The 15,504-nt window shown below is 41.6% G+C and overlaps 1 protein-coding gene across 1 annotated transcript in view; it reads right to left on the bottom strand.

Annotated features, from left to right (window-relative positions):
- LOC147254348 (calsyntenin-2-like) overlaps nt 1-15,504 on the bottom strand; it is a 239,670-nt gene that overhangs the window by 94,219 nt on the left and 129,947 nt on the right. The window contains exon 3 of the mRNA XM_086215968.1: nt 121-316. Coding sequence (XP_086072094.1) covers nt 121-316 — 196 coding nt within the window. The remainder of the gene's footprint in view (nt 1-120; nt 317-15,504) is intronic.

Below are 15,504 nucleotides of genomic sequence, written 5' to 3'. Positions count from 1 at the left end.
GACAGTAGTTGGAATAATTGTACTCACAGCCATACAAATCTAGAGATACATCAAAATGTTTAAATCAGATCAAAACCTCATCATCAATCACTTAGAAACCTGGGAGTTACTTTTACTCACTTGTGGGACTTTTTGCCCTCTGTGCCCCCGGGACCAGAACCGCAATCATGAGCCTGAATGATGAAGGTGTACTCCTTCTGCAGCTCACAATCCACTCGGCTGCGGGCCCTCAGCTGGCCCTCGCCAGACGTACCGTTCAGCACCACTGCCTCGAATGGAGCCTCCAGCCCGTGGATGATGAACGCACAGATCTCCCCTAGAGACCAGAGACAAGGGAGGAGGAAGAGAGATGGGGGTCGGTGTTAATGGCAGTCAGGTGGAATCCAGGTGGAGAAGACGTGTGTGTGTGTGTGTGTATGTGAATGAATGTATGACAGGAAAACACTCTTTTGTTCAGCAGGGGAATGTTTATGTACAACTGGAGGTCTTTACCTGTTCCTTACTTCCTGCCTCATAGAGTCAACAGAGAGCAGGTACCGTTAATATGCCTTGCTCAAAGGGAAAGTGTTACATAAGGGAGATAAAAAAAAAACCTCTATGTGATATGATTATAACAAAAAGAATACATTAGAGAATTAATATGCCTGTGGTGCTTTAAACCAACAAAATTTGCATTTCCAAATGGAGGTAAACTCATCTTCATGTTGTTTCTTTATTAGTCATAACATGCAGTATAACACATACCAAATATTTGGCTCTGATTTAAAAAAGAAAAAGAAAAAGTGAGTCAAATTAGGAACAAATATGCTAGAAACATATGATATAAGATCACAATAACACAAGAAGTGTTAGAGACACTGAACACTGAGCCGATTATGACACCACGGGGGAATTGTGCTGTTTGATTAAAGGATGTGGAAGTAAAAAAAAGAAAAAAAAGAAAGTGGGGACTGGAATTCTTTTGTTTGACTTGGTGGAAAATACATTTTTATTTATACAGGATGAAAATGGAATAGGTTTAGTTAGCTTATTTTTCAGTTTGATAATTTGCTTGCTTGTCTATCTGGATTATGAAAAAACAAAACGAAACAAAACATCAAACTGGAGAACTAATTTGTAGAAGTCATGGAAGACATTTTCTTGACAATACAAGCCGGAGCTTTTTTTCTGGAAATATTATTGACTGATTCTGACATCTGTGTTCATTTCTGCCCAGTGTGTCAGTGCCAGTATGTGAAAAGAACTCCACCAATCAATATAATCTTTGCTACATTGCATACGAGGCTGGATGTCAAGAACCTCTAAAGATTTGCAGCTCCACTCTGATCTCTGTCCATCACGCGGCAATATGTGTGTCACTATAGCACACAGAGGCAGGTCTTCTGTTATGCTCATGGAATCACTTTCTGATACTCTTCCCCTCGTAGTGGTGGGGAAACCTGGATGATCCAAAAATGACACTTCATAATGGAGCAGCAGTTCTGAACAGCTGTTGATTTTCACCCCAGGGATATCACAGTTTTTAGTCCCTAACGGAAAGCTTGAGACGCCTGGTGATTGTTGTAAGATATCTGGTTGATTAAGTTTTGCCAGCTGATGATACACGATGCTCATATTATGGTGTGAACACTGTCATGCAATCTAACCCAAAAGACAGTGTGGTCATGCTGCTGAGGATCAGAGACCAGCAGATCAAGTGCTAAATGTGGCGAGTGGAGTAAAATTCTTGGGTCACATTATCAGGGATGTTTTATGTGATGATCGTAATGTGCAGTGCCAGTTGTATGCACAAACTAATATGTTGGCTCACAAAAACATCAGTACAGTTGTAAGCATATTCACTCTACTCTATACTGCTCACTTAAGGTGCAGCTACAGCGGAGTGAAGCCCTAGCATATAATGATGTTCTTAGATCTCTTGCAAAAGTTCCAAATGGTCAGTTGCTAGCAATAAGTTTCTTTCTAGAAAAGTTCACCGTTTTCAGCAGTGCTGAGGAAGCGTATGTGTTATTATCTCAGCCCACACTAAGTGACACTAGATATTCCTCTTGTTTGTGCACGACTTATCTCTTTCTGCAGTGCAATTTATTCTCTTCTTTTTTTTATGTTGCATTTTATGGATATGGACCTACAGATGTGTGCAGAATACAATTTCAGTCATTTACATTCAGCTGATGTCAAAGAAGTGTCCGAGTTTCTTACAATCAGAGTGGACACACACACACACACACACCAACCAACCACTGCCAGCTTGCTGAGATGTAACGAATAGTGCCTTTAAAAGAGGCTGACAGGAGACAGCCACATTAGCATTAGCCAAAGTTGTGCTTGATGTACTTTTTATGTCACAAAAGAAAACATGGTGGTTAAACAAGGGAAAGTGTAAAGCGCAGTTGATCAGAAACCAAAGAGCTGAGCTGGCATAAAGGCGCTCTTCCCGTCCTTTCTCTTCTCTTCGCTTCTGTCACCTCGACTTTGGCGTTCCGTATGTTACACGGTGGAAAACAAACCAAGATGTACAGAACACAACAGCAGGAACTCTCACTAGAGCTCTTTAAACAGATCAAGCTCACCAATGCTCCTCATACTTAGCGTCTAATCGCTCTTGTGAATTCATTCAAGGACATTCCCACCTACCTTGCTGTTGCCCCCCCACCCCCACCCCTCCACCCCACGTTTGCTGAAGCACACACACACACAATTGAGTTACATGATACTCAAATAAAACTATGACAGCTCAAAGTCACCCTTGTGGAAAATACGGGGGAAGAAAATCCATTTAAATCCAGAGTGAGCAGCTGACAAGACTGAGACAAAAGAGTGGAAAGGCAGCTGACATTTATTAGCGGGTTGTATGAAAAAGTGGTCCACTTGTGGAAGAGGCAAAGTTGTTTTTGTGTCTTTTATAGAGACTTAATGTCCCCTCATCCTTCTCCTGGTGGGATTTCGGGAAATCACTTAAAGCGCCGGGTTAACACTCTGACCTACGATGGCTAATTGCACTGATATCACTTAAACTAACAGCAGAGACTAAATTGGATTCCCGAGCAGCTTTGTGTGCACGTTGCTCCTGGCAAGTTCTGATAAGAGCAACTTTATTTTCTACCACCTTCCCCTTTCTCCCCCCTTTCATCCTGTTCTGTCATAATCCCCTCCACCTCTCTGACTCCATCCCCTCCCTCTCTACGCTGGGGCAGGGGCTCTGAAATGACAATTTAACCATGGAAGAGCTATAAGCAAAAATGATAAAGAAAGAGCAAATGGAGGGAGGGTGGTAGAGGAGGAAATGAGAGAATAGCGGGTATTGTGTAATGCCTGAACAATGACGTATCAGAGTTAAATGGGCCTCCACATTGTGGGGAAGCATGACTTGCCGGGCATGGCAGGGAGAGCCAAATCATAAAATGTTTCACATAAACAGTCTCGATGTTCGGCTCCTCTCAATAGTGCGCCTCCGTACAAAAGAGGCAAATGGAAAATCCATCACTGCTGGAGCAAGAAATAAATCCAATATACACAAGCAATTGCAGAAGCTTCCTGTCAGGGTGAATATGTGGAGAATATGCTGATGGCGTGCGCCTACCACCGAGGCACAGACACGCTTCTCGTGATTTTATTGTACCGGATGGGAAGCGAGCAGAGAGGTCGAGGTGAGCTGATTGCAGGATTGGGACATCCCCCCCTCCCTCTTTTAAGACTCACATGAACAACTCTGGGGGCAACAGACCAGTCACTTTTTTTTTCTCCTTCGATGTCCACCTATCACTTCACTCCAGACCTGATAAGTGTTCTGCCACCCATGGAGAGAGAGAGAGATAGAGCTCGTGAAGATGAGAGGGAGGGAGGGAAAGAGGGAGGATAGAAGTGCTGGCCCCAGCGGCAGATGAGGAACAGATGTTGGGCGGCTGGCACTTGGCAGAGAGCTCCCAAACGCTAATTACTGCACTTAAACTGTTAGCTAAATATGTGTCTTTATGTCACATTAGACTTTTAAGAGCCAGATTTATAATCAGAGATGGAACTTGCTCTTCTAGAAAAGGGTGCCATTAAAAACTATGAAAGCATACTAATGGACGTTTCAGTGCTATTTCTTTATTTGCTGGGTTATCATCAGTGTTTTTATTTGGAATAATGACTATTAACTCCTTGTAAGAATTAAAATTAAACACAAACTTACCTTAAAACTTTGGGAGGAACTTCATATTCCATCCTAAATTTGTCTCATTCTCAGCTGTGCTGTTTTCTTTGCTGGCGTGATGACTAACTCTCCCCTTGGGCATCATTACATTTTCCTTTAATCAAATCTGAATTAATGACTATAACTCTGTGGCGATGTGAGCCCAGGACCTAAGCTGCTGTCCTGTTCATGTCAGAAGTCTTCCAGAGCTCAATGCCTCATGGGAATCTGGCACCAGTCCGCAGTCGACTATCTTTGAGGACGCTGAGCTCATTATCGGTGAAGGCAGAGCCGCTTTACTGGCAACGGTGGGCTGTGTTTGCAGAGCTGGAGGAGTGTGACAAAGTATCGGTGGCCACAGCACCTCAGGGCCCCCGAGTTATTATCAAAGCTGACAGAGCATCGCTGATGAGCTGCCTGCATCAGCATATATACACACACGCTGCTTTTTTTTTATTTCTGAAAAGCGGCTGTTCCACATAAGTGCATAGATATGGCTTCTATGGTGGCTGTTTACTAAATGAGAAGTAAAAGTGGTGATATCAGCTGAGAGGAAGAAGGAGGAGGAGGAAAGGAGATGAAAGCAGGTACTGGGAAGGATGGGAACATAGTCACAGCCTCAGGGCAGATCACATCGCCCTACTGGAGAGTGACCAAAGCACAGACATAAATACATACACACAGTCAAACCGTGCCAGTTTGGCTGTTCTAATCAGAGCTGACATGCCTTTCATCCTCCTACTGTTGGAATATACATCGGTTAGACAGCAAGGAAATCAGATTACTGCATATCACACAGCAACTGAATGGATTCCGGACCAGGCATCACTTCGCTGGCACCAAAATATTTGCACTCCACGTTATCTTCACAATTTGAAAATCAACCCTATTTGAACAAGTTACTGTGCTTTACACAGTTGTCATGATTTCACTACGCTTTTCCAATTTGGATTTGGAATGGAATTATCAACTCACGTATTAGTCACCCACATAACTTGCTAATTCTCTTTCTCGTTCCTGCACATGTACACTCTCTCACACACACACACACACACACACACACACACACACACACACACACACACACACACACACACACACACACACACACTCAACAAACACCCCAGACCTCTCAGCTGCAGTGCAGAGATAGACTGTCAGCCTTATAACTCTGCAGTGGGCCGAAATTGAAAATGCTATAATTATGCTCTTCATGAAATTAGCAAGCCGAGGAAAAAACACAATCGAGAAGCTGTCCATTCTGAAGATAAGGATTAATACTAATTAAGCCCGCGTGTTCTGACTGGAGAACATGAAACCTGGAGTGGTGTTTTTGCACTATGCGTATGTGTGTGTGCGTGTGTATGTGATAGTGTGAGAGTGTCAGAAGAGGGATTTTTAATTAAAGACACACTTTCTCAACAGGGGTTTAAAGGGGGTTGGGGTGTGTTTGTGTGTAGCGGAGGAGTGCCAGATGATTTACTCGACCCCGCTTTTGACGCCCCCGCTGCCACTTCCATTCTCTCGTCTCCTCATTGTTAATTACATTAAAGGCTCCTCTCACAAAGTTAATGACATCCTGCTGTCTTTTAACGGAGTGAACATCTACCGTGTGTGTGTGTGTGTGTGTGTGTGTGTGTGTGTGTGAGCGAGGTGTCAGCGTGAAGAGTGAGGGACTAAAGCTGTCAATCCAACTCACGTCAAGGCAGCAATGGATGTCTGGAAGTTCTCTTCCTTTGTCTAAATCAGACAGTTTGCTGGACTCCGATCAGAGAAGAACAATTCTAGCCATAAAATGTCACCAGAATTGAGATGCATTCAGTTATTAAACCAACACAATTTTTAGTCTAGTATTAAGTTACAAAACTTAGCAGTATTAGGGTTAGACTGCGCTTGCGTGTTGTAACAAACACAAACATTGGCATGAAAATATGAGCGTTCTTGTGAGAAATAAGGCTCATTAAACTTTTTCTTTCTTTTATATTATGAAATGTTTTGTGTATGTAGTTCTGAACTACACTCTGCACATTCTATCTGTTGCTGCTTTAAAAGCTGGCTCAGGGAAACACAAACATAATGTACCTGTACTTGTACTTCACATGGCAATAAATTTCCTGAATATTTCTCCATCTCTGATATGGGTCACGCTCCTATGGACATCGTGATACAACTGACTAATATCTATGTGTCAATGCTCTCTGCAGGTGTTCATACCACTCAACGATGTACATGTGAAGGGATTTCACTGTGGACAAAAAGGCAAAAATCCCCCCAAAAGCTTGGAAAAGCACAAGGAATACAAGAAAAAAGTGAGACTGTGAGTGGAAAGGAAAAAAATCAAACAAAGACAGGAAGCAAAAAACTGACAACGGCACAAAAGAAAGTCTTACAAAGGACAAAGTAAAACAACTCAAGTACACAAAACAGATCGTAACACCAGGTATGAGCCTTCGAGACATCACACTCCTGGTTTACAGATACCTTCCTCTTACAAAGCTGTAGGCTTTCTAGAGTAATGTAGCTCTAGCACCTCGTAGGGTTTCGTTGTCATGGATTTCACAAGATGCAATATTTCAGCACCAAAGCTGCAAAAATGTAATGATACTTTTTTCTATTTCTCTACTGAAACTACTGAGGGTAAACGTAGACTGCATTTGCATTTGTGGAACCCAAATAATTCACATAGGCTACAGAGACAGCGGGGTGTCCGCCAGTGTGCTGCAGTGATAGCAGCCCTTTAGCCCCCCGTTGAGAAACGTGTGTGTCTGAGCATCTGAGGTTGAGCACAAGGTCTCACAGAGTTATTTTTCGTATGGCACTTCTTTCTCACACACACACACACACACACACACACACACACACACACACACACACACACACACACACACACACACACACACACATCGAGGAGACCCAGCAATGATCAGTACAAACATCACATTCGCAGATAAAGATGTCCCACAATAGCATGATTTAATGTGCGGCCCCACTTTCTCCCAAAATTCCACTTTCCATAAGGGGTGATTTATTGCTTTTACACAAGTTGCTGCAAGTAATGATAGGTTACTGGCAGAATCACACATACCTCATTCATGGTATAGTTTCAGATCCTACCCTCTCACTAATACTTTAACAAAACTACACACTGAATGTGACTACTGACATTTTCAATCAGACTGACCCATAGTGGTCGCCAGTGAGTAAGTGGGAGCTCTGTACATAGTGATCCTCTACCTGCGTTACGGAGGGCAGCTCTGTTAAACAGAGGGAATAATTTGACCTTTTGCCCTCTACGATACAGAGGGATGTGAAGAAATTTCCCTCTTCAACTCAGTCACTGGGGGCAGCAAGGATCAATCCAGTGACCCTTTGGTGAGTAGACAGCCAATCTACCTCCAAGCCTGTCTGAAATAAGACTTTGCACAAGGCTATAACACTGATGGCTGTAGACACTGAAGTTGGTTAAAGATACAACAGGCGAAATTCATTCATGACCCCAGTGACATCATCGAAGGTTACTTTCTCAGACTTCGTTTCTCACAGGCTGACTTGAGGCACTGCCTCTTTACCATGCAAAAAGTGTTATTTGCTTTGAATTGTGTTTTCCCACAGCAGTTTAACTGCACGTGAATAAAAATGACCAAGATCATACCCTGAGCTGTATTAAAGTCAGTCAAATGTGGAGCAACACCAGTAGCAGCGGCTTTAAATGAGAATCAACTCACTCATACTTCTTAATCTCTTCTCTCCAGGCTTTCCAGCAGACAGCAGCTTTCCAAGCCACTGTGAACATCAATGCTATTTTGTCTTAGTGGCTTGAAAGGTCTATTAGCTCTGCCAACTGTGTGCGATGCCATACACCAAACTCTTCCAGTACGTCAATAAAGTTAATCACGAATCCCGGACCGGCAACGTGTCAATTACTTCAGCCTCAACTTGGAGCCCAGCCAGAGCAGTGCTGTGCAAGCGTTAAACCAATATCAATAACATACTGGCATCCAATTCAGCACCTACTAAAGCATTACAGTAAACACAAACACCTCATTTAATCAGTCAGCAACATGATGGTTACTAAGAAATAATTCACTCAAGCATTGCAGCCTTAGACGGTCCTGAAGAAAAAAAAAAGAAAACAAATTTTGCAGCGGTGACATAAATATCCCAAAATTTAAAAACGCTTGATCTCTTTATGACGTTAAAGGTTTAACGTGCAGCGTTGAGATGATGGTTTATTTCTTTAAATTACTAATTGAAATAGAATCACCTGACATCATGAATTTTAGAATTATATTATGTTAACAACGACCACAATGTAACGCTCTATGTAGGGTACACAAAGCTCTGTGAGAGATTCTATGTAGTTTATAATACTTTAAGACCATATTGTTGTTTCCCGTCACTGCTGACAAGTACACTGAGCACAGTGACTGGATTTAGGGACATTTGCAATAAGTGGATTACATATTCTTGGCAGGATTTTTTTTTTTTTTTTTTTGCATATTGGATTACATTTTGATTATGTGCAATTATAGCTCCAGTCAGACAGTAGAAACTACCTCAGAGGGACTAAAGAGTTTCACCTGTCTCGACTTTTCTCCTACATCGTGACCTCAAGTGAGTAAAAATCAAATGAACCAACGTCAGTCCAAACGTAACTTTGACATCCATATTAGAAAAGGAAATGGTAGAAACCAATGAAAGACTTAACCAAAAAAAAAAGAAAGCTTAACATTAACGCACCCAAGGCAATCACATTTAACACAGAGAGAAATCAATAGTTTCAATTTTCCAATTCTGTTCATGGAAATGGCCTCAGGAGAAAGCATGTGTCCTTGTCGGAGCAAGGCCAGCCAGAGTTCAATGTGCTCAAATATCCGTATCCGAGTTTATGACCCTCATTAATGCCCCTGAGGATGTTCTCCACACACTTAAGCTACACAATGAAACAAATATTATCACCTTGCTTACACTTTCTTTGACCACATATGGGGTTTAGCAGATCTACGGTCAACAAAGCAGATCAAATCTAACACCGATCACACAACTGACTAGATCGTGTAACTGTTAATTTGACTCAATAACGAGATGACATGTAAGTTATACCATTTAGTACCACTAGAGGCAAATGAGAGTCAATCCAGCCTAGAGAAATACTGTCAATATTTATTTTATTTTATTTTTTTACATATTAAGCAGAGTGTGTTTATTGTTGGTTGACTACATTGTATTTGAAGATCCTCCCTTAAACAAGTTTCTGTTCAATATGTCAAGTTGCACCGAGCTTTGGCATACTGATACATGTTCCGTGGTGGCGATAAAACTGCCTTTGTTGTAGAAAATTAACAGCAAAGTGTACAGTGCCCTGGAGTGGCCATAGAAAAGGAAAAACAAACAAACAAAAATGGCGTAAAAGGGAAGCAGATATTTTGAGACCACAGCATGTAATTTCTTCCCTCAATTACATTAATTTGTAGCTGTAAAAAAATTACATTTTGATGCCCAATAGGTCTCTTTAAACATGGGTGGGAAGTACATAAGTACATTCCCGTTCTCAGGAAATTCAAGGACCCCTACATTTGGGAGAAGCTGCCATTCTGAATGACGGCAAAGATAACATGAATATTGCAGTGAAAATTTAAAAAAATACCCTGGCGTTAATTATAAATGACACACTGAATCTTTGAGCTCTGTTATTAATATCGGAACTAGTTTTTTTTTTTTTTTTGCCATCAGATTAAAAACATTTTTTTTTGCTCCATATGAAGCCGAAATTAAGTTACGTCGACGTCCTTTGGGTTACTTTCAGTGTTCGAGGAGCGGCGAAGGTGAAGAGGTTAGATACCTGGTGGGGTTCAGCAAGGAAACGAAGGCTGTGTGGATTTTTTTAAGTTGAAGTTTAGGATTCTGGGAAGCTCATAGAGGGATGATGACATATGGAGCTTTTATATCAGCTAGTTTGATGGAGTCGATGCACCGTGGATTTCTCACCATTACCTGATGAAATGAGCCAAATTGCACCTTGTATGCGCCATTCAGAGAAGTCTCATTGACTGTGGCCCGCCGTGACAACCCTCGTTCCCCTACTTGAAAAAGCATCCATTAAGTCATGTCTCAACTGGGTACCTTTCTCACTAAATTACCGTGGTTTGATAGCAAGTTCTGCTACTTACTTTCTGCTTTATGTTACAGTTTCATGGAGATCATGCTGCTTTGATTTTCCCATCAACACTTGGACATAGCATGTCACATTTAATGTTGGAATTGGAAAGCAGCAGCGGAAACATGACAGGAAATAAGAGAAGAATGACTGGTGAGAACCACCGGCATGCCCCAGAGCTTGGAGCACACTTTAATAGCACACCATAATATAACAACTGGCAAATCACAATAAGGTCCAATTAGTTACAAAGGAAGAAATGAAGAAAAAACCAAGAACAAATGAATGACTCATAAACAAGTCCTCGGATGAACAGGAAAACTCAGTCGTATGGGATGAAAGGTTCCTACTGCATGCTTGACTAGATAATGACGAGAACATCATGCATGGTATGAATCCATGAATGTAAAAGAATACATGTATCCTTAATGTGAGATATCTTTTTAATGGAAAAGAATATCACCAAGCATCCCTTCTCACACAGATATTATCCCAAATCTACAGAGGGTAGAAATCCTGCTAATAAGTAGGCCCCCTCTGAACAAATGTGTGCACAATGTTGAATTAAATGTGGATGCTCAATTTTATTTAGATTTTTGTAAATGTTGCTTCTGTCATTTCTCATCAAAAGAGAATGGCTCGGTAAAAACAGCTTGGGGGGAAAAAAAAAACCAACACATTATGCTTTTATAGGGTCATTACCAAACCACAGTGGCATCATGTCCCAACTGGCCATAAACACCAAATGTATGCTAATCTTGTTTATACTGCACATCAGGGATTTGTGGGGGGTCAGTGAGTGTTGAGGCTTCCTCCGCATGGCCCCCATATCTCTGCTGAATTTGATATGTAAATTGCTATCGGTTACATCACCTCTGTTTAAAAGGCTCCGAGCTGTGGAGTCTGAGGTAATGAGTGCATTAGTCTGATGGATCAGTGAGGGTGCAGGGATGGATGAGCTGGCTGCTGCAGACTGTGAAAGACAATGGCCTCAGGTGGCACTTTTACTACCGCTGCCGGCAATTTTTACCTTCAAGAGGGGGGAAAGATGAGAGGAGAAGAAAGAGAGAAGAAACGGGGGAGCGGGACGGAAGTCAGGCGTGTACAGTGTGTTTGAGAATAGCCGCAGAGAAAATATTATTCTAGTGTCTGTGGAGTGTCCCTGGAGAGGAGACTAGATTATTACATATTTTATTTTAGGAGAACTATAAAAAGAAAAAAGAAAAACCTGACATCACGGGATGGCTGAGATGTCCTGATTTCTCAGGGACTTGCAACAGTGTTCAGCATTACCTTCAATATTCATATTTCATTTCATAGGAAAATTGTAAAATTACAATTGGAAGTGGAATTTGGAAAAAAATAAAAGTTGTGTGTGACAAATTAGGTTGTTTTCACACCTAGTTAGATTCTCTAATATTAATTATTATCAATATTAATCTGTGAATAAGTTTCGCCCTGTTTGTTGAATTGTACTCGCATAGAAGAAAATAGAAGAAAATCAAAATGCATCACAACTAATCACAAGTAAACATTCAATCTGTTTATTGATTAAATGTGTTTGAGGAAAGAGGAAGAACAGCCGAAACAGGAAGGTCAGTCTCTATCTATCTCTCTATCTATCTATCTATATCTATCTATCTATATCTATCTATCTATCTATCTATCTCTCTATCTATAAATATCTATCTATCTATCTATCTATAAATATTTATCTATCTATCTATCTATCTATCTATCTATCTATATAATCCTCTAGCTCGGTCTCTGGTAGAGGACCCGAGCTAGAGGATGAAACTTTATATATATGTCTCATCTTCTAGCTCGGGTCCTCTACCAGAGACCTTGGAGCTTGAGGGTTCCACACAATATCTTAGCTTTTCCTAGGACTGCACTCTTCTAGACTCAGGTTTCAGGTGTTGGTCCTAGAATTTGCTGGAGCGACTCTCCCAGTTCTGGGGTCACCACCCTAAATGCTCCTACTAGGACTGGGACCGCATCAGCCACGACCTTCCACATCCGTTCTAGCTGTTCTTTTAACCCCTGGTACTTCTCAACCACGTGTTCCTTCTTCCTGATGTTGGCGTCAGCTGGTATCACCACATCTATCGCCACTGCCCTTCTCTGCTCTTTGTCCACTACTACTATGTTCGGTTGGTTTGCCAGTATCCTTTTGTTAGTCTGGAAGCTGAAGTCCCACAGCACCTTACCCCTGTTGCTCTCAACCACTTTTGGTGGTATGTCCCATCGGGATTTGGGTACTTCTGGTTCATATTGGGTACAGATGATTCTGTACACGATCCCCGCCTCTTGGTTGTGCCTGTCCGTGAACGCTTCTGTGGCTAGCATCTTACACCCGCTACTATGTGTTGGACTGTTTCAGGAGCATCCTTACACAGCCTGCAGCTTGGGTCTGATCTGGTGTGGTAGACCTTAGCCTCTATGGCTCTTGTGCTGCTATGATGAGTGCCTCTGTGCTCCCTTTCAGTCCATCATGTTCCAGCCATTGGTAGGTCTTCTTGGTATCAGCCACTTGCTCAGTCAGGCAGTTGTAAATATCACGTAGGGGCATGCCTTCCTCTCCATGTTTTTAGGAATAAAATGTACAAAAATGTGGCTGCAATTTCCCTGTTTCAGTTTCTTTTGATGCCTTCCCATACATCTGTGGCTACTTGAGTGATCGTAACATAAAAGTAGCGTAATCGGTAACTTATTACTCAACACAGCAATTTATATTATCAACTAACTTGTCACATGTTGGAATTAACTTGCTTAACATAAATTACTGTGGAGCCTATGTAGGGATCTAGTAAGAACTTCCCAAAAAAAAAGAAGTAACCAGTATCATTTTTTAAAGTAAAAAACATCAAGAAAAAGAACAAAATCATTTTTAAAACCCACACATGCACTAACGTTCTCTGAGTATTGAGGCTTTGAGGAGAGAATGTAAAGACACTCGAGAGATGAACCAACTGACAGGCTGCTGATACCTTCACAGCGAAGACGGAACCAAGGACACAGCTGCCTGGTCACTGACGCTTTCTATATCCAACCAGATGTTTTTATTAAACGCTCCAGCTCACTGCACTTCTCATCTAGTAAAAGCTTAGCAGGCTTTTCCCAGACAGTCAAATACTTTGACTGTGTGTGTGTGTGTGTGTGTGTGTGTGTGTGTGTGTGTGTGTGTGTGTGTGTGTATATCCTCAACATACAGGTCCCAATACATACAGAAAAAGGTTTTCAGGCAAAATGTGTCTCGTATTCTCATTGGACAGAAGTTTGCAAGTTATGCTAAGTTGTGAAAAATGACTAGAGTTTTTTCACACAAGTCTTTCTGCACCAGTGCCCACCCCCCATCCCCCCAACATCACTCAATGATACTGTTCAAACTAAGCTAGGGACCTGGGAATGCATAGGTAGGACACCCTCTGCCAAAAGTGTGTGTTCTCTTTTGTTTGTGTCCGTGTGTTTGTTGGGTTCCCAACCTGAAAAACCTTACAGAGAAAATATTCAGGTATTGTCCGAGCAGCCTTCTGTCACTCCGAACATTTATTCTCTTCATTTACTCACTCGTTTATTCCTGACATTCTCTCTCTCTCTAGAGTTCTTCAACTTTGGCTCCTTATTAAAGTGTCTGTCATTTCTTCCATTTTTTCCACAGCACACAGTTTTCTCCATTCCTTCATTTTTTCCTTCATAACATTCTTTTTTTCCTATCATCATTTTTTTTCCTACCAGCCAGGAATTTCTATTTGTAGGAGTCACTCATTCAATACCCTTCAAGTCTCAAGCAAGTCCAAGTCATCCCTAGAAGTCATGGCAGACAAGCTGAGCCCCCCCATTATTGACATTGTTGATGGGCTTTCTAGCTTCAACATAACATCAGTTTTCCAGCTAATGTTCTTCTAATGTTCTAATTAAGAACAACAGCTCTGCCTGCCTCCATGATTGCTGCCTCATGCGTCAAGACCCAGCACGTCTGATAATTTTGGATCATACGTTAGAATTTAAATCCATTAATTACCTGAAGAAAAATAAAGAAATATACAGAACAAATTCATTATCTAGAAGGATGTCTTCATGGGCTTAACAGGAATTTTGCATCATCTGTCATAACTGGGACGTTAGGTAAGCAAAGGAAGGGAAAATAATTCAGCTGGCTAATTCGTGATTGTATTTTGGTGCCAGCTCATTTCAGCCATGTTGTCTGTAGATGAATGATTGGGACAATATAGGAGGATTGAAGATTACGGATTCATTACCTGAGACCCTGCTTGGAAAAAATAGGTTTTCATCTCATACATTGCGCATTTAATCTTTCTTGAAGGCAAAACTCAACTCCAGTGAGCTTCAAAACTTTTGTGATTCAATTTTTTTTCCATTTCCATCAAGTTCCTCAAATGCATATTTGTCACCCTGACTGTGTGGGGTGACAGCAACCTTTCCCTTCTGCATAATAAGGTATTTTTTTGGGGTTATGTATTGCTAATTTTCCTTTCAATGAAATCTAGAGCCCCAAAATATCTGAGCTATTGTCCCTAAACATGCGTCACTGCTTATTAATTCATTCTGAGGGACTATGTTTTTTTTTTTCTAATATCCATTCCAAAGCAGTTTTAATGCATTTTCAATGTACCAGAATAGTTCATGAAAGCTTTTTGCATGTCAGTGATGCTTTTGAGCAAAAACACTTCCTGTACTTTGATGTACGCCTTTAGATTACTGTGTTTTTGCAGTCATTGGATTCCCAAATGAGTTACCCATTACGTTCTCGCCTGCCTGCCTCTCTCTCCTCTGATCCTTGGCAGTTGGGCCTTGCTGGATCAAGCCCAGGGGACATTGAGGTCACCCCCCCCCCCCCCACCCAACACACACACACAAACACACACTCACACCGACACACTCAGACTGTACTCTCTGGGTACTGCGAGCACAGCTACTGTTGGTGATTAAACCTGGCAGCACAATGAGGGTCTTTTCCTTTACAGCTTTTAACAGATTTGTGATTGAAACAAATTCTCCTAATAGCTCAGGAGTCACATTTTCCACCGCGTCACTTCTCGTGTTGCTGCTCCACTTTTACAAGAGGCTTGATTAGCATTGTCCTCGAACAAGACTAATCTAATCCTCAGATAAAATGGCATGCAAAATGCGGTTCATTCGACACAGA

Source organism: Aulostomus chinensis, chromosome 10, assembly GCF_037954235.1.
Source record: "Aulostomus chinensis isolate RoL2024-O1b breed Wild chromosome 10, RoL_Achi_v1.0, whole genome shotgun sequence".
NCBI classification, from domain to species: domain Eukaryota; kingdom Metazoa; phylum Chordata; class Actinopteri; order Syngnathiformes; family Aulostomidae; genus Aulostomus; species Aulostomus chinensis.
Note: the sequence above shows the minus strand (reverse complement) of the source record. Positions and strands in the feature narration are given on the sequence as shown.